The sequence below is a fragment of the Ambystoma mexicanum genome, chromosome 14 (genome assembly GCF_040938575.1).
Source record: "Ambystoma mexicanum isolate Mex_15411 chromosome 14, UKY_AmexF1_1, whole genome shotgun sequence".
NCBI classification, from domain to species: domain Eukaryota; kingdom Metazoa; phylum Chordata; class Amphibia; order Caudata; family Ambystomatidae; genus Ambystoma; species Ambystoma mexicanum.
Genome location: NC_090940.1, coordinates 102,356,142 through 102,383,807, shown reverse-complemented (window position 1 = coordinate 102,383,807; position 27,666 = coordinate 102,356,142). Strand labels below are relative to the sequence as shown.

At 46.4% G+C, this 27,666-nt stretch overlaps 1 protein-coding gene across 4 annotated transcripts in view; it reads right to left on the bottom strand.

Annotated features, from left to right (window-relative positions):
- Nucleotides 1-27,666, bottom strand: part of RGS6 (regulator of G protein signaling 6) — a 1,543,034-nt gene that overhangs the window by 221,474 nt on the left and 1,293,894 nt on the right. For all 4 annotated transcript variants that reach the window (XM_069638605.1, XM_069638608.1, XM_069638607.1 and 1 more), the window contains one exon: nt 14,052-14,177. In XM_069638605.1, coding sequence (XP_069494706.1) covers nt 14,052-14,177 — 126 coding nt within the window. The remainder of the gene's footprint in view (nt 1-14,051; nt 14,178-27,666) is intronic.

Sequence of the window (27,666 nt, the reverse complement as noted above, 5' to 3'; positions counted from 1 at the left end):
AGGTTTCTTGATAAAACAATTATTTATTTATTTCACAGTCAGTTATGTAAGCCTTCTTCAGAAGGGAGCAAAACATGTAACACTTAAAATATATACTTCAAACACACTCTGTTTCTCTAAATCGGATGATGCCCCTTGGGGTTGCACACAGAAACTTCCTTCACCCTCAGGTGACTTAATATAGCTAGGACACTGTGGACATTGATTTATCACTGGTACATTTAGAGCAATACTGAGTTTGGTGCAATGGTGCAATGGTTATGATATGGCACTCAAACAAAGGTTAACAAATAATTCATAAAATGGTAAGCACTTTTCAACCCTCCAATGCAAAGTAAATTAACCCTTTCCTGGTGGAAAGGCAAAAGCACAAAGTCAGAGGTAAGTCTCTCAGGGAGCCAGGACAGCCAATGTTAGTTGAGCAAAGCCTAAAGGAGCTGAATATCTTCTTGCTGGTAAGTAAAGGTTTTTGTACAATGTTTTTAGAAAAGTCTGTAGAAATAAGATTCACTTGTGGGGTCACAAGCTGGGAAGCATGTGAGGGGCAAAGCTTTAAGCAACTCTGCAATGGCAACCAAGACAAGTCTCAGCTGAAAACACGTTAGGCTACACAACAAGAGGTAAGTCCTCTTCACTTTACAGTACCTTTGGTTAGAAGAAATGGTTCCAGCTGGCTTCTGGTCCTGTGCAGCTCTGCAGATCCTGTTGTTCCTGCACCTCAGTCATGGGGACAAGAGGGAGGGCATCTAGGGACTCCTGCAGCACCACTTGAAGGTCGGCGGCAGCAATGGGCAAACTTTGATTCAGCAGCACTTCCGTTTCAGCTCGTCGCATCTATAGCAAATAGCACCACTGCGGTTCTCGGATATCATTTCAGACTTTCCTCGCATCTGGGGTCCAGCACTCTGTTGAGGTGGCTCAGGCTTAGTCAGTCCTGGTTTCTGGGAGTCCGGAGGATCTTCCTGGAGGTCGGGTCTGACTTAAAAGCGATGCACTCAGTCTGGTGTTCCGCACATCAGCAGGGCTTCACCGGACAAAGCAACAGTCCAGGAGTTGCAGCAGGCGTCTCTTCCAAGTTCTTCTTTGGATTCCTCCGTCCAGTGGTCGACTCTGCCTTCCAAGCCAAAAAGCCTCGCCTTTTATGCAGGTTTCTCTCCTTCACTCGCAGCCTAGCTGTCACTCACACAGCAGGGTGGCTATCCTTCAAGGACAGCCAGCCAGCCAATCACCCTTGGGTGCATTCCTGTAACCAAGGGGATTAAGCACAGGGAGTTTCAGGCACCTCCCTCACTTCCTGCCCCTGCCAAACACATTGCAGCCATAGGCTGGCTTCACCAGTGAATCCCGCCAAAGACAAAATGAACAAAAGAACTAAACCTAGTTTGGCACGCAGAGTGAATCTCAAGAAGGACATTTCCAACAAGAAATGGCAAAAAAAGAACACCAGGGCCATTTTGACAAGATGGGCACACATGGGTGTCTTACTGCAGCTGCAATTGCAGCCCACGGTAAAAATACATAATGGTAGGAAAAAGTAAACCGCTGCCACCAGCCATTAATTGTAGAAAGGGTAACATAAAAATGTTACAAGAGAAGCTAGAAAGAGGGGATACTAAGTAACCCCTCCAGCACTCAATGGTAAGATAGTGTGTGCTGGCTCTAGAAAGTTACCAATGTAAGTAAAGTCATTTTCACTCCACTGCTCTTGGAAACCGTAGTTTCACCAAGAGAAGGTATTTAAACCTTTGGGAAATCTAAGAGACTTCCCTGTGTCACTGCACTGAAGGTGCTGTGTGACACAATGTAAAGATGATGCCTATGGAGTTTGTCAGACTCCAAAGTCAAAAAGAAACACACAGTCCAAATCACAGAAAAATACATGAGAGAGTGAGAAAAGGGTCTCACTCTCTCCAGGTTAGAAATTAAAAGTCCTAGAGTCCAGCAAAAAGAGCTCGGGGTCTCTAAGGTAGAGGGGAATTAGCACATTTCTGAGAATTCTCTCTAACAACTGTCCTATGGGGGTCTAGGTGGACGCTCCTTTTCAGTCCTGGCTCCTACTATGGAACGCCCCCTCACCCCCGGAGCTGCTTGCGATTGCTGATCAATCCCAGTTTCACAAAGCATTCTAGATGGCCTGAGGTAGTCTTACTGTTTTTCTTGTTTTTTAGCGCCATGTCGCCATCTGGCAGCAGGGTGTGCTACAAATACGATAAATACAAATGCAAAATACAAATACAAGGGCAATGCCCGAAGTAAAAATGGAAAATGCTAGTTTGGGCCAGTTTTTGGGGTCAAAGTGGGCCACTTTCTTGGCCAATTTGGGCCATTTTGATGAGTTACTTCGCTATGGGGCTAGTAGTTTTCACCATTGTTGCTGAATAAATATTCTTTAAATTGCACAATATGCATCACATTTTATCAACCGCCCTCCCCACCCCCGTGGTAACTATTCAAACAGTCCACCACAAAAGGAGTGAATTGCCATTTGCAACTGTGGCCCACTTTTTCATTGGTGCCCGAGACAATTGTATGCCCCAGGCCGACCCTGCTTCCAACCTCGTGCACATAAACCAATGGTCATATCAGGCCGGCCTCATGGCCTCAAAATAAGACCATCCAAGCGTGACCTCTACTGTGACCTCCCAGCCTTGTCTTCAGGGGCTCCGGACCAGAGCTCCAGCTCAGGGGCCACTTGGAATGTTCTGGGAGCCGGGGCTCTGCTGCGCATGTCCGAACACACCCACCTTCTGGAAACAGGTTCCTAATCATTGAAGAGTTTGGCAGGTGGGGACAATATAGGATAACGCTTTGCTTTAAGTTAAGCAAACAGGTTGAGGGGAACAGCTGGGTTCAAACTGGGTGTCAGTACTGGGGCTGGCTTTGCAAAGTGCAACACTTGCTAAAAAAAACATTGTGGGTATCCGAGGTGGCTGGCTTCCAAGCGCATTTCATTGGCAGAAGTCACATGCTTTGGAAGCCAGTATGGTTATTCATAATTGGTGACATGATAGGTTATTTATAAGGCGCTTAATACCCAGAGGTTTCTAAGGGCAGACCCGGGGATCGGACCTGTGTTGCTCTGCGTTTATCTTGCTTCCAAGGCGAGCACGTTGCCGCTGAGCTATCCTCCCAAGACTTCGGGGTCTTTGGGAAAGAGGATCTAAAATGTATGAGGCAACGGGCAATTCAAATGGCAGTAACATGATGGTACTTAGTGGGCTCTGTAATGGCCGGTGGATCAACAGGCCCCTCCAAACCAATGGAAAGGCCTCAACATTCTGTTCTTTTCAAATAAAGGGATTCTGTTTGACCAAACCCACAGGGGTGAAGCTGGTAATGGTGAGCAGTCTGGCACCGAACCAGAACCTTCTTTTAGGGCCCTGGTCTTCACGCTTTCCATAGCGCCCCTTAGTTCCAAGGCGCCTTCTAGGCAGTGCAAGAGTCACTCCGAGTCTTTGGGGCTTTTATAGGCAGGCGGACATGTCTATCTCGGCTCTGTGTTTTTCTTGTCTGGTTTGGGGGTTGGTCCTCCAGGACTTGGTTACTAGGAGCCCCCCCTCCCCACTGGGGTGTCACCAACACGGGGCTTGCAGCTTTGGCTTACCCTTGAGCATTGCTGCAGCCCCTCTGCTGAATGATGGACCCCCTTTCTCCCCAGACTCACTCCTTCAAGTTCTCTCTCTCTCTCTCTCTCCCCTTTCACAGTTACTTGTACTCCTGTCTGTCTTTCCGCTCCCCACGTGTTCCTTTCACTCCCCTCACTGAGGTTCTTCTTCCCGAAGGCCCCTTCACTCTAGGTATCCTTTTTTCGCCTCCTCTCCTTCACTTTCACCTACCATCAGGCGGGTTTCCTTCACCTCTCCTTTCTCCCCCCTTTAATGTTCAACCTTCTCTTCTGACTCGCACTCTCGCCACTCATTCTTCCCGTCTCTTTTCTCTCCTGTCTCATGTCTGCTTTCCTCCTTCCCTTCCTCTCTCCTCTGCTGTTTCCCCTCCACCTCCATTTCTTCATCTCCCTTTATGTTTCTCTACTTCCTGCCTCTTTCTATGCTCCTCTTCTTCTGCACCTCCCCCCTTTGACCCCTTCAACTTCCTCTGCTCTCTCATCCCTTCACCCTTTCTGATATTTCCCTCCAATCGCTCTTCCTCTGCTCCTACCTCCACATTATGACCTCTACTGCTGCATTATTTTGCCTCACACTCTGCTCACTAGCCTACCACTCCCCACTGGTTTGCTCTCATTTTATACTTTAGCAGGGCTGAGGTTAGGCGTCATGAGTGCGAGGTACATATCAGCTGTGTGCAGGTCAAACGCGATCTTGGAGGTTGGTGGCGGCTCAGGCAAACTATGAGGTTAGAACATGGTTCACTGCCATCTTGAAGTCAGGCAGCATGTACCTCCTAACAGCGGACTCGTTATGAGGTTAGAAAATGGTTCACTGCCACCTTGAAGTCAGGCAGCATGTACCTCCTGACAGCAGACTCCGGGATGACACCCTTGGGATTTGTAGCTCAATTCTATGACATGAAGTCTGGTTTGTTCGAAACAACCGCAGTGTTGTATTCTGGGCTCTGCGCCACCGGATAAGTAGCGGGCACACCTAGACCTGGAATGAACACATGGACACAGCGTTCACGTCGCTGGGCTCTGCTCGTGCAGCGTGCACTAACTGCGTGCCTAGCGTAACACCCATTTATTCTCCAACACGGTCCAGTATCCCGTCACCACTTCCTTAAAGTGGCTGCGCCACACATGCAACTGCGCAGTCTGAGGGGAATGGGGCTCAGACTGCAAGTGGGGCTTGTGTACTTGTTTCTCTCTAGCAGATAATACTCATTATGGCTAAAGTGCAGTTCCCAGAGAACACGGCTCCATGAGCTGCTTGTTCCACACATCTCCAGCTTCCTCTTTCAGGACCTAGGCCGCACTTCCTGGGCCACAGCAGGGCTATGAGGGTAATAAGAAACACCAGCCCTCTTGACGATGGTGGGATCCCTGTGAAACTAGGTGATGGTTGGTATATGAGACCAGCGGTGAGACGGGTGTCCTGGGGAATACCATGTATACTGCACCAGGGGCCAGCAGGTGTCCAGTCCAAAGTCCCCAGTTCTCATCCCCTAGTGCCCCACAGGTGACGTCATTAATGTTCTCACAACATGGCAAACATCTTGAGCGAAGGTGGTATGCGACTGCTACTCATCTAATGCCTAATGTGTGATGGGCAGGTCGCAAAACGACTCAAAGTCTGGGAAAGAATACAAGCAGCACACTCGCTTGGATGGTGGGCACATCTGACATGATGTGTAATGGTGACTAGTCGAACATGGGAGGTCTACACATTCCCTTCCAATGGTAGACGAGGATAACCAATCCTTTATTAATGACACAACTTTGGGCCTCATCACGAGTTGGGCTGTATTCCCGGCTGTAATACCGCCGACTGTAATAGCCCTAGCACCGACCGGCCCAGTGGTATTACCACCGGATCACGGGTTGGGCCTTAACCGCAAATCCCCATTCCTGATTCGGTCCATTGGATCCAATGGGGAATTTTCGGTGCTAATACTGCGGGCTAATACAGCTGGCTGTAATACCGCCAAAAACAGGGATTTTCACCTCCAGAAAAAAGCTGGAGGTAAAACAGCCGATTTAGCGCCCAACTCGTGATAGGGCCAGCCCTTAAATGCGGCTGTAATACTGTTACCACCACATTTAAGGGCTACAGCCCAACTCGTGATGAGGCCCAAAGTCAAGTGTACACCAGAGTAAACCACGCGCTGAAACAATGCTATTTACCACGGAAAAAACATCTCTGAGATTCAATTGTAGACAAAGCCCCCTAACAAGAAAACATACATGGACACATTCCTCTGTAAGCCTCTACAAGTGCTGGATACAGCACTGCATAGTCCATACCAGCGGTGTGCAGCCTTTGGCTCTCTGGCTGTTTTGGACTACAACTCCCATTACCCTTCCCTGTCATAATCAGTGGTGAGGAGTCATAGTCTATAACATCTGGAGAGTCACCAGTTGCAGACCCCTGCTCTATGTTGTCAGGCGGACGTGCGTGATTTGGCCCTGGCAGAATTCTTTGCAGCGAAATTGACCGTGGCCAATTTCACCATGAATACAATTTTGCCACAGCCAAATCTGGCAAAACTTTGACCCCCATGCCCTAATACACTCTCCCACCACTTACCTTTTGCTTCTCCGCTTCCTTCTGACCCTGCAGCGTCAGTTCCGTCCCTCTTACACGGGTCGGATCCGACACCGCAGTGTCCGCTTTTCTCTTTTTTTTTTCTTGTCCTCTGCCTCCAGACCTCAGGAAACGGGGGACACCCCCGCTACCTCCCAAGGCAATCACCACCGAACATGTGGCGCGGGGGATAGCACCGCAACCCCTGCTCACCATGTTCGGTATTGGTTAACAGATTTGCTCGAATTTAATCGATGAAATGGTACTGGCCGAATTCGGCCAGATTTACCATCCGATCAATAAAATTCGAACAGATTGGGTGTACATACAAGGTATACATTCTGTATTCTGGTAAAGATGTATGGTACGTTTTTGCTTGGGGGCCTGACAAATGTTGGGGCCGGTCAGGAAGGATTCGGCTGGGTGAATAGGCAGAGCAGCTGGTTTACAAGCAATTAGAATAATACATTAAACACGTTAACGATCATAACACCTTTAAACCTTTAGCTCATTTTAAGCTGGGCCGTGTGGTAGAAATGCAGCCGTAATACCGTTACTGCTGCATTACCGTACACCAGAGGTGTTGCTGGGGGGGGCTGAGGGGGCTTTAGCCCCTGGTCTTTTGGCTGTAGCCCCGGATAGAATCTCCAGAGCTACAGCCAAATGGCTAGCTAGCCCCCGGCCCAACAGTTCTGACATCAGTGTAGCCCCGGGTCTTTTCCAGACCTAGCAACACCCCTGCTGCACCCCCCAACTATGAGTTTGGCGGAAAGTTGGAGGATTGACCTCAAGCTGAGCTGGAGGTAAATCCGCCACCTTTATGCCAAATTTTGGCAGAATTACCTACGGCGGAATTACCACAATGGTAGTTCCATCGAACTCCCCATGGAGTCCAATGGACTCCAATTAAATGGGGACTAACACCGCCACCACCACTTGTAATCCGGCGGTAATACCACCAGACCAAGTGGCGGTAACAGTATTATAGTTTAGTGGTATCTCTGCAGATTTACTGCTGAGATACCACCAAACTCATAATTAGCCCCATAATAGTCTCTGTTATGACCGTCGGGCGACTAAAATACAGCGAGGCTTTGTAAACCATAGTCACATGACACCGATGACGCTCCTTGTGCTTGGGGGAGGAGTTGAGCGAAAATATCAGCAGAGAGGACATTGCAGTATTCCACCTGGGGGTTCATATGACAAGACCATAAACAGTCCAGAAGAGAGAGGAATTGCTTAAGTTTGTATGACCGAAAGAAGCCGGCCTCATATCACAGCCAATCAGTGATGCAGGGGAGGGGGCCATTTTGGTATGAAGGATGACACCAACGTGATGGTGCCCCCTGCTCTCAGTCCCCCCATGAGACAGTAATCACAGAGGATGGTCTATCTGGTCCACCACAGTGGAGGCCCCCTACCCTACCTGAATTTCAATGGCCAAAATGCCATTCGATTGGCTAAGTTTCAAATGATTGTATATTTCTGCTGACATTTGGATGTAAGCTGTTTACGTACAGTAGTAATGATTCTCCAAGTGGAAAAGCCATATATTCCCTCCGACGTCCACGCCACAGTGATCCACTGGGGTTTGGAGAGGGGAGGTCTTTTCACCAGCTATATAGGCCGTTGGTCATCCTTGTTGAGACCAAACCTTTAAATGTGGAGAGCAACAAAACCCACGTAATAAACCAGAGTTTGAAAAGGGGCACAGACCTCCCCAGAAGTGTCCTGAACGCTACTCATAGGCTATCGGCAGGATTTAGGAGTGAGGTTCAAGGAAGATTGTCCTTCATCGCTGAGTGTGAGATTTGCCTCAACCCAATGGAGCCAAGTCCCGTTTGGGAGTCCAGGAAGTGGTGCGAGAAGGACCCTGGCAATGGAAGGGAAGTCACCCACACTGTGATGCCAATCGCAGAGGAAGCATGTGCACAGCCGCTCACCCTATCCCAACCTTGTCTTGGGAGGATAGCTCAGGGGCAATGTGCTCGCCTTGGAAGCAAGACGACACGGAGCAACACAGGTTCGATCCCCAGTGCTGTGCTTAGAAACCTCTGGGTATTAAGCGCGTTATAAATAACCTATCATATCATATCATATATCATATCATATCATATCATAACCTTGCTGCCAGGGCCACTCTTTCTCTGCCAGACACTGTGATCAAGAGAGATTATTAGAGTCAAATTTGCCCCTTGTGATTGTCATCTGCGATTGCGCTAAAGAGCAGGGTGCTGGTCAGAGGTACATGAGCGCAGCCCATGATCTAAACGGCAGGTGTGGTCACCATCTCCCCTGGTTTTGAAAGAAGCAGGCAACACAGTGAGAGCTGTGAACAAGCAAGAGCAGCAGCTCAATGAGTGAGCGATAGATGTGCTGGTCCAATGGAACTATTGTGGAATCAGATGGCCACTGTATTCCAATATGGCTGCTCCCATATAAAGTCTTGGCCCACAGATCTGCAGACTGACAGCGAGTAATACAGACAGCAGGGGGCCCATGTGAGGAGGGGAGGAACATGGGACAGCCAACAAATCCCAAGTCAAGGCCAATAACTAGGTCCAGCTATCTCCACTTAAACTCTACTGAAACTATAACGGCAAAATAACAGGCGGAGCATGGAGATGAAGGCACTCAGGGCTAGTCTACGGTGAGTGAGTTTGGCGATGGGTTAGCAGCATGGGAGTGTGTGGCAAAAGCAAGGACAGAGGAGAAAGGAGAAGGGTTATGATGGCATTTGAGGAGGTCAAGACCTAGAGAAAAGGAAGAAGGCAGTATGGTAAGGATGGCGTTGGATTGGGCAAGACCAGGAAAGTGAAGCAAGGAGGGAGGAGATGGGACAGGATGCAGTTGGAGGAGAGACAATAGAATTCAGGAAGTTGAACAAGAACAAAAGGAAGAACTTGGTCATCAGAGGCGGAGGGATGTTAGAAACTGAGGAGGTGATGGGAATTGACAGGGAGGTCCAGGATAGAATCCCAGCAGCGGTCAAGTAAGAGTGCCTAAGACTGCAAGGGGTGAGAGCTGCGGTGCAACTAGGGTACAGTTGGCCAAATCCTAAATACCCAAGAGAAACAAAGGGAAAGGAAGAGAAAGAGGCAGGCTAGCCAGGAGCCCTTGATCACATTATTATGGGAGAGACACCACACCAGAAAGGAACCAAACCGAAGATTGTCTTGTTTTGAATCTGAAACGAGATACTCATTAAACAATAAGCCCTGAGCTGGTGGGCATCACCGCATCTGGTAATGCCCCTGTTGCAAGGGGCTTGCTATTAGTACTGCGGCCCATTAGACCAGGGTACTAATAGTAACTTTTTTAAAGGTGCGTGATGCCTTTGACGTTACGCAACTGAAACAAATTGTAATAATAAAATGCCTGCCACGCAACGGGGAGAAGGGACTGTATGTAGTCCCTTCTAATTATCCATGGCGGCCATTGAAAAAAGTGAACAAAAAAGATGGCCGCCAGGGAACTGGAAAAAAGGACTACAAGTAGTCCTTTCTCCCGTTCCATGGTGTCCAGGACTTGGATGTGACTGGGCCGACGGTATCGACCCGGCGGGGGCCAATGATCTTGCTTGTTACTAGCTCATTGACCCTCGCCTGATACTAATTCCGAATAGAATCCACAGAGGCTCCGTGTGAAACTGAGCTGGAAGGAATCAAGCTGAAGTTGTGCTAAGAGGACTTAGTGTGAGTCTGATCCAGGAACACTCTTTGCAAAAGCCAAACCTAGAGAGGGCCTGTCATAGGCTTAGGAGATATGCAAGACGGCGACAACATGGGAGGAACCAAAGCCAAATGCAGGCATCAGGCTGAACAACACCACCCTTGGTTGGTCAACTGAAAGCCAAGATTCCACAAGCCTAGAGGACCAGTGTTTGCCAGCCCTGAATCCTGCACATGCCATCACCCACTTACCTTTAACATTGGCTCCGCTTCTCTTGCACCCATTTGGCAATCATCATGGCTGTAATTGCCCTGAAATAATTTTTTTAGCACCCGCCATGAATGTTACCAGGAGTCTAATAGCCTTAAGACCTACACTTGGGAGTGGGCTTGGCCATTAACGCCACTGAGCCTAGGTGACGTTGGCATAGGCTGACAAACCATTAATGGCCCAGCTCACCAGTGAATGTGCACATCAACATCACAGTCTAACAGTGAGTGCGGAAAAGAGTAGTGCCTAAAAGCCCCAAGTCACATGTGCTCATCCCTTGGCAAAGGGCAAACACTGGTGTTTGTAGTTCAAATATAGTCACCCTGGCGCTGTTTCACCACTTTTCATAACTGCAGTTGCACATCATTTACCAGCACTATCTAACACTTGCTGTCTGCACTTAACCCCTTCACTGCCACCTGCTGGCCGCACTTCTTCCTTTTCGATGTTTTGATCCTATGTCCTGCATTTGCTCCTCCTCCCCTTCCCCCGGCACTTTTCCCCTTTCCTCTCCCCTGCACTTGCGCAATCTCAATGTCACTGGGCCTAGTGAGATCTTTGTCTTGTCCCCCCTTGTTCCTCTCCCATGCCTCATCGCGCCTTGAAACACTTGTCTATAGGCGCGCTATAAATAAAATATCATATCATATCATATCACATACATAGAATATCAGCATTATTTTTTTTAATTTTATTAAACGTTGATATGGATGAAAAAAAATCAACCTTTCAATGTATGAATACATAATATCAACACAATTAATTAAAAAAAAATATATAACATGATATTAAAATAATTTGCAAAACATTTAAATAAAATAGGAGTATTTTACAAAATATCCCCCAAATAACTAAAACAATCATTTTAACAGCTACAATTACTCATCCTTCTTTCAACATTCTATGACGCAGTTTACACTTCAATTATAGAATTGTCTTTTAACTCCAGTCTACCAGGAAAATTAACAATTGCATATCAAACTGATTTTCTTTCTGTGTTAAATAGGGCAGTCCATAATTGCATTTTGGTTAAATTCACATGATCTTCAAAATAAGACTTAAAATAATTACATCTTATCGATATTAATGCCTCACAGTTTGTCATCAGATGTTGAAGTGTTTCAAATTCACCTTTGCAAAATCGACAGTTTATATCGGATGATGATATTCGTTTCCATCTACACAGTATTTCATTAGTGGGCCACAAGTTTAATCTAAAGCGCAAAAAATCTGCACAATGATTTTGACTCGGTGAATGTAATAGATAGGAAGCTGTTATATCATATATTTTCAACACAAACGGATTGGAATTACATTTTTTATAGTGTTGACAATGAGCTCTGGTTTGAATCCAATCAAACTCATGCAGTTTTTGTTTTGCTTTATTCGGATTTTCAATAAGTAAATCAGTTGAGATGTCAGCATCATGCAGAATTTTTAGAGCTCTTGATCGCCATTGTTTTGCAAAAACATTATTTGATGTATTTATGTAGTTGGATATTATCAATAACGGACCATTGTCCCTATTGCTCATGAGACATTTTCTACAGATTTTCCATTTGTATACAGTATGGAGTGAAATCAATCCTAACTCATGTCGAATTATTGGGAGGGGTTCTGACATAGGTAACATTAGCTCGTTCTTCCAATAGTAACCCTCTATTTTTGCCCAATATGAATAGGGTTTCCAGTTTTTAATTTCTGCGCCATACACAACGACTGGGGCCATTTTGTGTTCATAGTACAGGATTAGTGGACCAATAGAGAATTTGCAGAATTTAGCCCTAATCACTTTAGTTTGGGAGAGGGCTGTAGTCACTTTATTTTTCAAAGAAGCTTCATAGGGAAGATCTTGCGGGTGATCATTTATGGGCACTCCTAAATAGATATGACTTGTGACAGTCTGTGTAGTAGATTTTTGCAAAGCCCATACATGATATTTTGTTCTTTGTTTCCTATTCCCAAATTGCACCACTTCAGTTTTAGATGTATTTATAGTGATATGATTTTTTTTAACATAGCTCTCTAGGGCATTTAGCATCATTCGTAAGCCTCGTAGAGTTTTAGATATTAAAATCATATCATCTGCATATAACAATATGTTAATGGGGATACCTTTAAGTTTAGGAGCATCAGTCTCCACGCCTTCGAAAGTAGTACTTACATCAGCAATATAAAAATTAAATAAAGCTGAGGCTAATAAACATCCTTGCTTTAGCCCACGGTCAGTCTTAATAGCATCAGATAATAAACCCTCACGGCTTAATCGAATTTGGATGGATGTGTCTGAGTGAAATTCATATAACCATTTCAATATAAACCATGGGCATTTATGGTGTATCAGTTTTTTAAATAATCATTCGCGGGGGACTGAGTTGAACGCTGTTCAGAAATCGATGAAAGCTGTGTATACTGGTTGATTTTGCTGACGAGCCTCATGAATAATGGCATTCAAGGTAAGCAAATTAATGGCTGTCCCTAACCCAGGGATAAACCCTGTCTGGAATGGATGTCTTAAATTGGAAGCGGAAAGCCATTTGTTAAACTCACCCAACACCAATCGCGCAAAGATGTTTCCTGGGCAATCAAGCAACGCGATTGGTCGATAAAATTTAGGGTCACTCCAATCCCCCTTCTTAAAAATAGGGAGAATATATGATTGTTTCCATGAAGGAGGAATAGTACCAGTACTCATGTTTTTTTTGAAGATTTGATATAAAATTGACGACCAGGCTTCTGGATTTTCCTTCACTGTACAATTATGAAGACCATCAGGTCCTGCAGCCCGGGATCTACTAAGCTTAGCTATACAATTTTTTATATCATCTTTATCAAAAATGAAATTGTGGTCAAGCAGTGATTCATTAAATTTGATGACATATCCCGGAAGTGGAGTTTGATATATTGCACCAAAGTAATCACTCCAAATAGGGTTTAACTTAGCTGAAGATTGTGTTTTATGTACTGCTTCGTTTAGTAAGGCCCAGATCCCGCGTGTTGATTTAAGTTTGATCTGGGCCATCATTAATTCCCCATTCTTTTGATATCTGATGGTCTTCCGACTCTGTAGCCATCTTTTATACTCTGCTTTTAAGACCTTCATCTGAGTCTGTCTGCTAATAGCAGGCATGTATTTTAGATTCCTCAGGTCTTGTTTTAAGAAGGCCTTTCTTTGCTTCAACTCGAGGTCAAAGGCATGCAGATGTCTGTAGTTATACGAACCACCGCATGATTTTTTCTGTACAAATCTTTGTATTGAGGTAGTATAACATCCTTCTTCTAACCAATTATTACTTGTGTTATTATCAATGAGTAATTGTTCAAACTTAGATAATTTAGACTCGGTCCATCATATATAAGACCTTGAGTTGTTAGTCATTATGTTCATGAGATCTATATTCTTACAAACTAATGAATGGTCTATGGGCCTTGACAGTTGCTTGTGATCGCTATGCTCAGATGTTTTAATTACTAATGATGTCGCTAAATTCATGAATATAACATCACTGTAAATGTAGTCAAGATTAGCCTCTTGCGAGCCTCTGTGCCATGTTGAAACTGGGGGGATGTCACCCATTATGGTGCCATTTAGCATCACATAGTTCCTGCTTTGCATCACTGACTTCCATTGAAGCTCATCTGCAGTATAAGATTTTTACGATTGCATTAGATGTAAATTTAGATCTCCCATGACTGAGATATGGTTAACGGTCGAATCAGCAGAAGTTTCATCTAACGTTAGGTTAAGCTGGTCAAAGAAGTCTTCCGATGATAACTTGGCCTGACCCCATTATATTTTTATAATAATTATGGTCAGTTTACTTCTTTGAAGTTTAACCTTCTGTATATAAGGGGTAGTAGAGATGTATTTACTACTCTTAAAATTCATCGATATATCAGCATTATTACCTGAGATTTTCGGAGCTAAATTCTGACTCCAGAAACCGAAGAAACTGGTCTCGTCCCATGGGGTCCTTGAGCATGTCGTCCATCGAGAAGCCCCACCGCTTCACGCGCTGCTGGCCCGGCTCTTTGCTTTTACCACAGGAGAGAAAAAAAATGGCGTCTTTTAGGGGATGAGGAAAGAAAACATACTTTTCAAAAACTTTTTCATTTGGCATCTGAGTGCAGACCAGCCACTAGTGAGCCACCCAGAATATGCCACTGCCACCATATATGTGCCCTGCGAGCATGAAGAAAAGTATTGTCACATGTTATGTTATGTAAGCAGGCTTTTCTATGGTGCTCATCACCACTGCAGGTATCAGGTGATAATGTCCCTATATATATATGGTTGTTGTATATAATGTGCCGGGAAGTTTGCTGTGACATTATATAGGTGACCATATATATAGGGACAGCAATGTTTCAGGGGTGACCCCCCAGTCCTCTTTAAAAATGGCCATTTTTCAGCGAAGCTTTTGCATCGCAACATTTTTGCAGGGACATTATTACATGGAACCCCACTGCAGCAGTGATACGGTGATACAGTGATATGGTGCTGAGGCTTGTCTGGATAGTGGTGTATTGTGCCCGCATCAGGGGTAACCAGATAGGGGTCTGTGGCCAAAGGAAGAGGGCAAAGAGGTGAGAGGATAGGTGCAGCGGGAGTAGGGTAAACAGGTGTGTGCCGCAAACTTGATTGTACACCTGGTAGCATGGCCATTCTACTCTGAGACACAGTACAGAGGGGTGGGGTCAAGATGCTGGAAATCACGCAGAAGCTTGCATGGCATGAAGGACGGAGCGGGCGTATCTGGGGCAGATAATGAAATACGTAAAATGCCCACATATGCTGTGCTTTTAGAAGAAAGGGTCACGAGACGACACCCCTCCAGGGGCAACCCGGGGCCAAGGGAAGGCGGTGCTTAATGCATGGGCCTCCCACGGAGAGCGGTTGGCGTAACATCAATAGCAGAAATAAACCATAATTTGCAAAGACACATTAATGCAATCCTAGTGAAGGAGCAAAGACCCAGCTGGAGACCAAGTGGGATCCTCAAAGTAGATGCATTCAATGAAATAGCAAGGTGGTCATTGGGGGTGTCAATATCCAGGGTATGTTGAATCATTCTGCCAATGTATGGAGTCAAAACCCTTCTGCGAGGAGCAACAGCTCCCTTTTCTTCAACGCCTGACCCCGGGGGAAAGGAAACACAGGTATGTTTCATTCTATATAAAAGATTCGATATAAACACTGTATACCAAACACTGGTACTAACCGCGCCACAGTACCCACCTCCTTCTGAAGAATGCCTGCCCTGTCTCATCAGAAGTGTTGCTACTTGGACAGCACTTGATCTTCTAGCGGTGTTTCGGTGCCACAATGGCCGTGAACGTTGGGCTGCTAGAGGCTCCCATTGACACTCAGAGCCACCTTCCGGACCAGTTGCCAGTGGGTGGAGGGGGGGGGCGAGGGGGCTATAGCCCCAGGTCTTTTGGTTGTAACCTCGGATAGATGCTCAGGGGCTAAAATTGATAGGCTAGCTGGCCCCGTGTCCCGACATTAGCGCAGCCCCGGATCTTTTCCAGACCTGGCAACACCCCTGCCGGGACCACAATGATGCCTCAGAGGCCCTTGTCAGGACAGAGGCAGTGACAGCACAGGAAGTAGACAGAGGAAACTTAGAGGCATAGTCCAGGTACTCTCTGTAGCTCCTACCACGTCTCCTTGCCCGAGCCACTAGAATCCTGCATGCTTGTGCCACCCCACTGGGAACTGGTGCAGACCGAAACAAGGGAAGAGAAGGTAGCTGCACCCTGCCATGTCTCTCCCATCCAGTGCCTGCCGCACATTGGGGGCCTGCCTGTGCAGATCTACAAATCCCCCTCATGCTTTCAACCCCCCATGAGTAAAAAGACGAGTGGGGCCTCTGGAGCAGATGGTCGCTTTTTCAGTCCCTCCCTGGCTAACAGCACCTGGCACTCCATCCATAGCAGCTTTCTCATAACCATGTTTCAGTGACAGCTGCTGTAGCAGGGCACATTATATGGCATATACTGTGGCACCTATTTATTTGAGTCTGTTGCTAGGCACATGAAACAACACCTGGCCATACAATGCTGGATATGTTCATGCACCATAATGGCCCACCATATAATGCTTTACTTGGCCATCTCAGTCAGCCAATGACCTTGTAAGGAAGTAGCTTATCTATCAATATGTGATGATTGGTTATTTATAACGCGCTTAATACCAGAGGTTTCTAAGCGCGGACCCGGGGAACGAACCTGTGTTGTTCCGTGTTGTTTTGCTTCCAAGGTGAGCACGTTGCCCCTGAGCTATCCTCCCGATCCCAATGATGTGAGGCCGGATGAGGGCATACAGGTAGTTGCTGGTAATATGCAGCTATACCAGGGTGTCCCATTCCTTGGTACATAATGGTGGTACCTGGGCATACGATGGCTACGCCCTGGGATATCAATGTTGGATAAAAAGGCCTCACAATTAAAAAACACAAACAATAAATAAATAACAACCCATAACATAAGGTAGCATAACATAAGAATTAATAATAAGACACAATAAAATATCCTGTTGTTTTAAATAAAAAAATAAGTACTGAGCCAGTCGTTTGGGTGGATGCGCCCAATAATATAGAACCCCCACCCTTCCCCGCACTCAGTGAGGAATTCATAGCCTTCCTCTTCAAAGAATTCATCGGAGGTGAGAATGGAACCTGTCATGGCCTCCTGGCCAAAGGTAGGGTGGGAGAAAGCGTTTGGGAGCAGAACCCGCAAATTCCAGCAAACCCTGCCTCATCACTCACAGACTTTATGCCCCTAATGTTGCCCTTCCCTAGGCGTAAGCATGCAAACCCTGCCTCATCACTCACCAGACTTTATGCCCCTAATGTTGTCCTTCCCTGTGCCCAAGCGTGCACACTCTACCTCCTTGCTCACCAGACCATATACATCTAATGTTGCCCTTCCCTAGGCGTAAGCATGCAAACCCTGCCTCATCACTCACAGACTTTATGCCCCTAATGTTGCCCTTCCCTAGGCGTAAGCATGCAAACCCTGCCTCATCACTCACCAGACTTTATGCCCCTAATGTTGTCCTTCCCTGTGCCCAAGCGTGCACACTCTACCTCCTTGCTCACCAGACCATATACATCTAATGTTGCCCTTCCCTAGGCGTAAGCATGCAAACCCTGCCTCATCACTCACAGACTTTATGCCCCTAATGTTGCCCTTCCCTAGGCGTAAGCATGCAAACCCTGCCTCATCACTCACCAGACTTTATGCCCCTAATGTTGTCCTTCCCTGTGCCCAAGCGTGCACACTCTACCTCCTTGCTCACCAGACCATATACATCTAATGTTGCCCTTCCCTAGGCGTAAGCATGCAAACCCTGCCTCATCACTCACCATACCTGATGCCTCTAAAGTTGCCATTTGCTATGTATAGGCCTGCCAACCCTGCTTAATCACTCACCAGATCATATACATATAATGTCCATCCCTATGTGCGAACATGCAAAGCCTAACTTATCACTCAACAGACCGTACACATTGTAAGCGTTCAAGCCCTACCTTATCACTCACCAGACTGTATGCACCTGTTGCTGCCCTGTGCTATGTGTAACTGTGCAAACCCTGTCTCATCACTCACCAGACTGTATGCACCATATGTTACCCTTCCCTATGCGTAAGCACTCACCAGACTTGATGCCCCTAATGTTGCCCTTCGCTATGTGTAGGCCTGCCAACCCTGCTTAATCATTCACCAGACCATATACACCGTATGCTGTCCTCCGCTATGTGTAAGCATTCAAATACTGCTTCTTCACTCACCAGGCCAAATGCCCCTAATGATGCCCTTCGCTATGTGTAAGCCTGCAAACCCTGACTCATCACTCAACAGACTTACACACCATATGCTGCCTTTCCCTGTGTGTAAGCCTGCCAACTCTGCCTCATCACTCACCAGACCTTATGCACCCTGTGCCCTTCCCTGTGTTTAAGCCTGCCAACCCTGCCTCATCACTCATCAGACCTTATGCACACTGTGCCCTTCCCCGTGTTTAAGCCTGCCAACCCTCCCTCATCACTCACCAGGCTGTATGCACCTAATGCTGCCCTGTGCAATTTGTAAGCGTGCAAACCCAGCCTCAACGCTCACTAGAACATATGCACCAAATGTTGCCCTTTCCTATATGTAAGCAAGGAAAGCCTGCCTCATCACTCACCAGACCGCATGCACCTAATGTTGCCCATCTTTGTGTAAGCATGCAAACCCTGTCTCATTGCTCATTAGACCTTATGCACCTTATGCTGCCCTTTGCTAAGTACAGGCACACAAACTCTGCCTCACCAGACCTTTTGTACCTGTTACCCATCCCTATGTGTAAGCATACAGACCCTGCCTCATCGCTCACAGACCTTATGCATGTTATGCTGCCCTTCCCTATGTGCAAGGGTGTGAAACCTGCCTCATTGCTCACAAGACCTTATGCAAGTTATGCCGCACTTCCCTGTGTGAAAGTGTGCAAACCCTGACTCATTAGTCACCAGAGCTTATGCAAGTTATGCTGCTCTTCCCTATGTGCAAGTGTGCAAACCCTGACTCATCGCTCACCAGACTTATGCATGTTATGTTGCCATTCCCTATCAGCAAGTGTGCAAACCCTGCCTCATCGCTCACCAGACCTTATGCAAGTTATGCTGCCCTTCACTATGTGCAAGTGTGCAAACCCTCCCTCATCGCTCACCAGACCTTGTGCAGGTTTTTCTGCACTTCACTATGTGCAAGTGTGCAAACCCTGCCTCATCACTCACCAGAGCTTATGCAAGTTATGCTGCACTTCCCTATGTGCAAGTGTGCAAACCCTGACTCATCGCTCACCAGACCTTATGCATGTTATGTTGCCATTCCCTATCAGCAAGTGTGCAAACCCTGCCTCATCGCTCAACAGACCGGATGCATGTTATGCTGCCTTCGCTATGTGCAAGTGTGCAAACCCTCCCTCATCACTCACCAGACTTTATGCAAGTTATGCCGCACTTCCCTGTGTGAAAGTGTGCAAACCCTGACTCATCAGTCACCAGAGCTTATGCAAGTTATGCTGCCATTCCCTATCAGCAAGTGTGCAAACCCTGCCTCATCGCTCACCAGACCGGATGCATGTTTTGCTGCCCTTCTCTTTGTGCAAGTGTGCAAACCCTGCCTCATCGCTCACCAGACCTTATGCATGTTATGCTGCCCTTCCTTATGTGCACATGTGCAAACCCTGCTGCATCGCTCACCAGACCTTATGCAAGGTTTGCTGCCCTTCCCTGTGTGCAAGTGTGCAAACCTCGCCTCATTACTCACAAGACCGTATGCAAGTTATGCTGCACTTCTGTATGTGCTTGTGTTCAAACCCTGCCTTGTCGCTCACCAGACCTTATGCATGTTGTGCTGCCTTTCTATGTACACCATTTGTTGGCTCAGCCACAGACAGCGATTCTACACCCTTCTGGGCCTGGTCGAGCGATTTCTCGTGCTCATATTGGAAACTGCTCTCATGAACACCCGTTACGACCTGCTCTCAAACCTTGATTCCAACTCTCCTTCTGTTCTCATCCTCCTTGATCTGTCCTCCGCCTTTGACATGGTCAATCATTCAACCCTCATAAAAAGTCTAGGTGATACCCTAGGCATCACTGACCAGGCACTGGATTTGTTGAGCTCCTTCCTCTCAAACAGGCCCTTCCAACTGCAATGGGGCCTGTTTCTCTCCTCTATCTCACTCACCACCGTTGGCATCCCACAGGGCTCTATCCTCTCACCGTGGCTTTTCAACATCTACCTTCCTCCTCTCGCCCACCTGTAATCTACCTTCTCTCCTCATTTTCAATGCTATGCTGATGACACACAGCTCTCCTTTAAACTTCCCTCCTCTGCCTCCTCTCCTTCCTCTCTCATTCCCGACTGTCGGACTGCTATTCAGGCATGGTGTGCTTCTAACGATCTCTGCCTTAATGCCAGTAAGACTGAGATCCTTTTAATTGGGACTCCTGCCCTCTCCTTCCCACCTACTCTCTGGTCGCCCTCCTGGGGCCCCCTCTCCTAACCATCATGTGAGGAAAAAAAACAGGGTGTTATCTTTGACTTCTCTCTCTCTCTCCTTCTCACCTCACATCGCTGACCTTGACAAGAAATCTCACTTTCAGCTTCACCACCTCAGGGGCATTCTTCCTTTCCTCGCCTTCCCCCAGAAACTCAACATCTCCAGAGCTCTGGTCCTCTCTAGGCTGGACTACTGCAACAGCCTCGTCCGTAATTGGCCTCTTTCCTCCCTCCGCCCTCTTCTACTAATCCAGAATGGGACTGAAAGACTTATCCTTGCCCTCAGGCCCAGGGACGGCATCTCTCCAGCCCTAAAATCTCTCCACTAGCTCCCGGTGACTGTGAGGATCAAATTCTAGACCCTTTGCATCATCCACAAGGCTTTCTGGGGCCTGGTACCCTTCTACATCCAACTCTATCTCCCTAAATACCTCCCTGCCAGAGTTCTTCAGTCTTCTAGCTCCAATTCTCTGCAAGTCAGAGGCTTTTCCAAGCAGAGTGTGGGGAGTAGATCTCTTTCTTTGGCAGAAGCTTCCCTCTGGAATGGCCTTCCCGACCATCTACGTCTTGAGCCAGATCTCCTTAAGTTGCGGAAGCTTCTCAAGACCTTCCTTTTCTCCTTCCCCTCTCCTGCTAGTTCCACTTGCCTCTATATCTGGTGGCCTGTATCCCTCATGAGCCTTACTGGGACAAGGCCTTCCTTCAACCAGTCTCCCCCTCACCCCTGACCAGCAGTTGCCCTCATGCACATTCCTCGACCAGCCTACTGAGTCTGGTCCACCCCCTCCCTTGGACTAGCTCACCCCCATCCCTTCTTCCCTGAGCACCTGCCCTCCTGGACCTCCCTTAGCACTTGCCCAGCCCCTTCCCCCTTCCCCCTTGCACTTCTCCCTCTTCCTCGCTTCCTGCATTTCTCGTGATTGCACTTGCACGATCCAAATGTGACAAGGCCTAGTAGGACTGTTTCTGTTCTTTTGCCCTCTGTGCCCACTGTCCCCTTTGTTTTATGGTGCCTGGAAACACTTTTTTGATGTATAGGCGCCATAAAAATGTTCAATAAATAAATAAATATCCAGGGCAGTGCCCCGCTACTCACTGGCAACACATGCAGACACATTCGTCAGTTGCATTGTTCCTTTGTATGGAACATGTTCCCTAAATACGTGGGAAGAGACTGAAACTGTCATGTCTATTTCCATTGTTTCCATGTTTCCTTGTTAGAAGTAATTATTTCTGGGTGACGTCCCGGTGTAAACACCCCTTGGAGCTGGATTTACGACCTACGAAACTACATGAATAAGACAACATGGGCAGAATCCTGGACGCCCATTTCTCAAAAGGAACACATGCTATAAAACCACCTTACAACGCTGCTGACTGAACTCCACAACTAAAGGCACAGTGACTGGCTAATTTAGCCCCACTAATGGGGTAACCCATCAATTACACTGACAGGATGACTAGCGGGAGAGGGGGGGTAAACATTCTTTGCAATGTGTAGCCGAACGGAAAGATGGCGGCCGCCTAGACTCCATAGACCCCCCTTGATTCCAGTGGACCTTTACTGAGAAACCCACCCCAGGATTAGGGGGGCTCACAGAAGCTGCCCGCGTGCAAATGTGAACCTCTGAGAACTATTGCAAATAACCACACTCTGCCAGTGGGTCTCCCTGGGTGCAATGCCAGACAAGCAAGCGCCAACCTTTCCCATAATGCACTCTACCCGACATCTGCACGGCTCCTCCCCCGCTTCATGTCTAATGGACTTTCCATTACTCTCCAGGGCTGTGCTATTTAAGTCAGCTGGGCATGTGGCAGGGTCAGGCCTCATTAACCTGTCGAATTACTCCACAGAAAGCGACGATACATATTTTTTTATACAAATGTATAGATTTTGTCACGGGGAAAATACACATTTCAAGTCCATCTCTGTACATTTCTTTTTGGTAATGGCTCCTTAATGCGCCGTAGGAAACGCTGTCACGCGCTGCCAAAGAGGGCAGCAGAGTCGATTATTCTCTCAGACACAAATTGAAACACTAATTAGCACCTAGTGCAGGGCAGCCAGTCAGGTTCCTTGGATCGCAGGCTGAAATTAGCAGTTCTATTGAACCTGGAGGCTGCATCCCCCTCCCGCTGTGCCTCCCCCCCCACCCCACCATTATCTTTTATTTTTCTGGTTCCCTCCACACCACCTGCCCCATGCACCTCTTTTCTTTGGTGTCAGCGGCCTCTCTGCCGCTGGCACGCTTTTGCTGCCGCTCCGTGGCCACCATGGAAATAGGAGAAGGGTCCCGTATGGAGCCCAACCTTCCATATCCATGGTGGCCATCTTGAACACGCGTCCTGTTCGTTGAATGAAATCCCAATTTTCTAAGAACACCGGGTTACCGGATAGGCAACATCCCAGGACCATTGTTGAACGTCCTTTCTATGCTCTGGCCTTTAACTGAGCCCCCAGGCTGTTACCACCCGTCCCAGACCTTGGAATGGGTGGTTAACACTTAATTAGACGGCTGTAAGCGTCTAAATTAATTATTCCGTTGATTACACATATGAGTTAACTACACCAGGATCATACTCAGAGTTCCTTCCTCTAAAGTGAATTTGATCAAGCAGCCTCTTTCTTTGCCGGAGAGTGCTAGTCCTGGTCGGTCTGCGTCATTTCTACAGACGGTTTATAGATCACAGAGTTGGTTGCGGTGGATGGGCACCGTCGAGGAGGTCTACTGGGAACCCTAAGTGGCCATGGAAATGTATTTCCAAGTGGGCCCATATTACTCAATGAGAGCAAATTTAGCAGCACACCCAATCCCTTGAAATACGATTTGAGGGGGTGCTCTGCCCAAGAAAATGGAGAAAAATGGATCAAAATAGTGATTTTTAAAGCACGGTTGTCTGTACAAAGGAGTTAAAAAGCAGTTCCACATAACAAAATAAATGACCTAAAAAGTTTCACAAGAGAACACACCGAAGGTTTTATAATAAACTGTTTGCTTCAAAGGGGGCATCGGGGGACCAAGAGAGGGTACTAGGACCAGAAAAGCAGGGTAACCACCCCAAAGAGGCCCATGGCATAGAGAGGCACACTGGGAAATCTCTACAGTCCCCTGTAGGCCACTCCTTCACTGGCTCCGTGCTCAAAGGTGTGGATTCATGGAATCGGGTGAATTCCATCGCTGGCACAATGCCAACTTGCGATGCAGTGTCGTTCCGGCCGACTGAGTGGGCGGAATATCTGGCGTAACACCAGTCCGAGAGGCTGGTCACATTTCTGACCAATCAAGGGCACTAATTGTTCCTCGTGCTGAGATTGGCCGGCCCACCCTTCTTTCTGCCAACTCAGGTAACCAGAACTATTATGCCACTCTGATTGGCCGGAATGCCAACTATCAATCTGAACGTGTGCAGCAAACCAATCAGGTTACTCCAAACACAGGCTGCACAGTGTGATAATCAAACAGTGCTCTTGATCCAAGCATGCGTTCTGAGCAAGCTCTCAGCTGCAACTACTTGCATCCACCCACCAGGCTTACTTCGCCCCTCACTCGATTCTCCTGCTGCTCTCACGCCACTGCCCGCAGGGCTCGCTGACTCCCTCTGCTCCACCAGCCTCCCAGCCACACTTACCAGCCCTCCTGGACTCCTACTCATCTCTTCTACAGTGCTGTCTAAGCGTGCAGAGGTTCACTACAGAAACAGAAGAAGGGCATGGAGCCTGCTTCTATTTCATGTCAGCCATTTTAGGAGTGTTTTTTTTTGTCTGATACAATGGGTTACGCACTTGCCGCTGCCCATCATTTCAGACAAAGGTATTGCTAACAGTACCTCAGTTTGCGAACGTGGGGTGCTAATAGTACCACACAGAAATCCCAGAGGCTGTACTGGCCGGTAACAGCTCCGGGAACCTAGTTAAAGGCCCGGACCGTTACCACCTAATGCAGCACCTGGAATGGGTGATTATTGCTTACGAATCCTGAGCAATTGTACACGTTCTACACATTTCCCCATTTCAGGCAAAGGGTTCCAGCCCCCAAACAGTTTGAAAAGAAACACGTTGTCTATTGATCAATCTGTCGCTTAAATCTTGCAAGTTTTGTTGCAGGACCAAAGGTTCATACTTTGATCACTGTATAAAACTGCATTTCCCATGTCTACTTAAAGAACTTTGTATTTTCAAACTTGAAACATGTAATAGCCATAGCCCCACCCAGTGCCAGCCCCTCTGTACCACACTCCACATCCTGTCTTTCTGTGATGATCCGAGTAGGAACTGTCACCTCTCCTTCTCCTCTCTTTTACACTCCTGTGAGTTGTTTTTCCTTTTCCGGGGCACCTGTGAGTGGGCAAGCAGGGCTGGACTGAGAAGCAAAAGAGGCCCTGGAAATAATGTTCAAAGGGGCCCCATATTCCACATTTTCAGCAAGCTGAACCCTCTTCCAATGGGAACATTTGGGAATACCACACAAAAGAGGCCTAGGGTGCAGAGGCCTACTGGGAATTCTCCAGAGTTTCCTATACGCCGGTCCACCCCCCTGGGCAAGGCATAAGAGCACTCAGCCGTGATGGTGTGGGGAACTGGCAAGCTGTGTGATCCTTTTGTGTACCCGGTGGTACCCGCTGCAGGGTGTGACGAATGGTGTAGGAGGAGCTGGTCACGCCTGTACGTCATTGGGCGAGTGTGAACAGCAGTTTCTTGTAATTAAATCAATGATATCATCCAGACTTAGAGGAGCGAAATACATTAGCTGGTGAAGCACGCTATTTGATTGGTTGTCCCAGACCAATAGTACTGTGATTTAATATTTTGTGCAAATCTAACCACTGCTAAAAAAAACTAAAGCAAATGAAAAAAGGAAAGTGGGTGTTGTGGGAGTCTTCCTGAACTGGCAACGTTTTGTTTTTAAAAAACAGAAGAAATGCCAGGGTGCCAGCATGATTCACAAATGACGGTGGCTGCCGAAATAGGCTATGGCTCGCTCTAATGTATAACGCTGAAAGAAATCTTCTGGTACGATGATCTTAATTTCTGACTAACAGGGATATATGTACAAAGCCCTGAAATGCCACAAACTATTTTGGCAATATGCCCATGAAAGTTGAACGGAACCTGCAAACTGGCACTTGTTTTTTTGCTGACTGACGTACACCTACTCTGGAATACACATTAATTGAAGAAGTGGGCGGATTGGAATTGGCCTGTGTCAATGCCTAAAAGATCTTTTCTGGAAGTGATTGGCCGCACCTGTCTGCAGTGGAACACTGACCCCCAGCATTGAGAATTTGAGAAAATATGCCACTATGGCTGCAGATTGGAACGTGCCCATGACTCAGAAACTAGTGCATGTCTTCATGCACTCTGCTTTTTTGATAAGTGCTCAGGTATTTGGCCTGCATGAAGCAAATGGAAGTTAAATGCATTACTTCTATATTTGTCCAGTTATTACAATCAAACCAGACATTATTGAAAACGCAGATTTGCTGCCAGATATCGTTGTTACTTGTAATCATCATCGGCATAGGGGGCATATTATTCTAAAGTTTAACCATACATTTTAGTTGCGTCCAGATAGCACACAATTCAGTTTTTCAAAGTTTCCTCAAAAGAATATACACCTTTATTTCAAATACAGTAGAAAGTAACCTTTGACCTAATGTACACAATGTCTTCCTTCTTTGTTTTCATTTTTATGTATTCATTTCCTTTTTCATATGTTGACAGTCCTATTTTAATTGCCCGCATTTCCCTGAAGAAGCTCAGAGCTAGTGAAACATGTGTCGGATTGGGCTAGTTTCATGGTACAGCTTTTTTTGTATATCCTCACTCGAAGCCCACCCCACAGTACGTCTGATTTTTATTATTGTTATTTTAAGATTTTAAGAAATGCATTAATTTAGGAATGCAAGGAACGATCATCATCTCTTTATCTCAAATATATTAGTTGTAACACTACATAGAAGATTTTGTGTTTGTTCAGAATGTATTTTTTTGTTTAACAAAAAGTTTTTGCATGAAGACAAACAATTCCTTTTGAGTGATGGGCGCATTACAATCGCACTATAAGATGCAGCCTACGCCGTCACTCTGCGATGATGCCACTAGTTTATTTCACAAATATAGCAGGAAAATCTACTCTGAAAACCACAATGGAATTCAAGGAATGGCTCCTCCCTAACAACTAGGTCCAGACATCCTCTACTCCCCGTCCTATCTTGGACGGGATTATCCGCTCCCCACTGTTCCATCGTCTGGATGCTTGTTGATCCCCTACTGCCAAATGTCCTCTCCTTACTGGCCCTGTTGTTAGCTCCCCGCTCCCTTCTATCTCTGCTTCCCTCACTAAGTTCTCCCCCTAAGATTGTGAAGTGGTCTGTTTCTTCCCAAAGCTAGGTCTGCGTTTAATAAATACTCTAATAATAATAATAATAATAATAATAAAAATGATGACAATGACACCAAAGCCCGGCCAGCCCCTTCACCCAAGTACGGAAAACTAGCAGTCCCATTCACACATGTTAAGTCCTTAAATCAGATCCCATTTACAAATGTTAAGCCTTTAAATCAGATCCCATTTACAAATGTGAAGTCCTTAAATCAGATCCCATTTACAAATGTTAAGCCCTTCAATCAGATCCCATTCACAAATGTTAAGTCCTTAAATCAGATCCCATTCACAAATGTTAAGTCCTTAAATCAGATCCCATTTACAAATGTTAAGCCTTTAAATCAGATCCCATTTACAAATGTGAAGTCCTTAAATCAGATCCCATTTACAAATGTTAAGACCTTCAATCAGATCCCATTCATAAATGTTAAGTCCTTAAATCAGATCGCATTTACAAATGTTAAGCCTTTAAATCAGATCCCATTTACAAATGTTAAGCCTTTAAATCAGATCCCATTTACAAATGTGAAGTCCTTAAATCAGATCCCATTTACAAATGTTAAGCCCTTAAATCAGATCCCATTTACAAATGTTAAGCCCTTAAATCAGATCCCATTTACAAATGTTAAGCCCTTAAATCAGATCCCATTTACAAATGTGAAGTCCTTAAATCAGATCCCATTTACAAATGTTAAGCCCTACAATCAGATCCCATTTACAAATGTTAAGCCCTTCAATCAGATCCCATTTACAAATGTTAAGCCTTTAAATCAGATCCCATTTACAAATGTGAAGTCCTTAAATCAGATCCCATTTACAAATGTTAAGCCCTTAAATCAGATCCCATTTGCAAATGTTAAGCCCTTAAATCAGATCCCATTTACAAATCTTAAACCCTAAAATTGATATTGATATTTTATTTCTATCGCGCTCGTACACAAGTGTTTCAGAGCGCGACAAGGCAAGGGAGGGGAACAGGAGAGAACAAAACAGCGATCTTACTAGGCCCAGTGACATTGACAACGCGCAAGTGCATGGGAGAGGGGGAGGGGAAAATTGCATGGAAGGGGGAGAAGTGGAAAGTG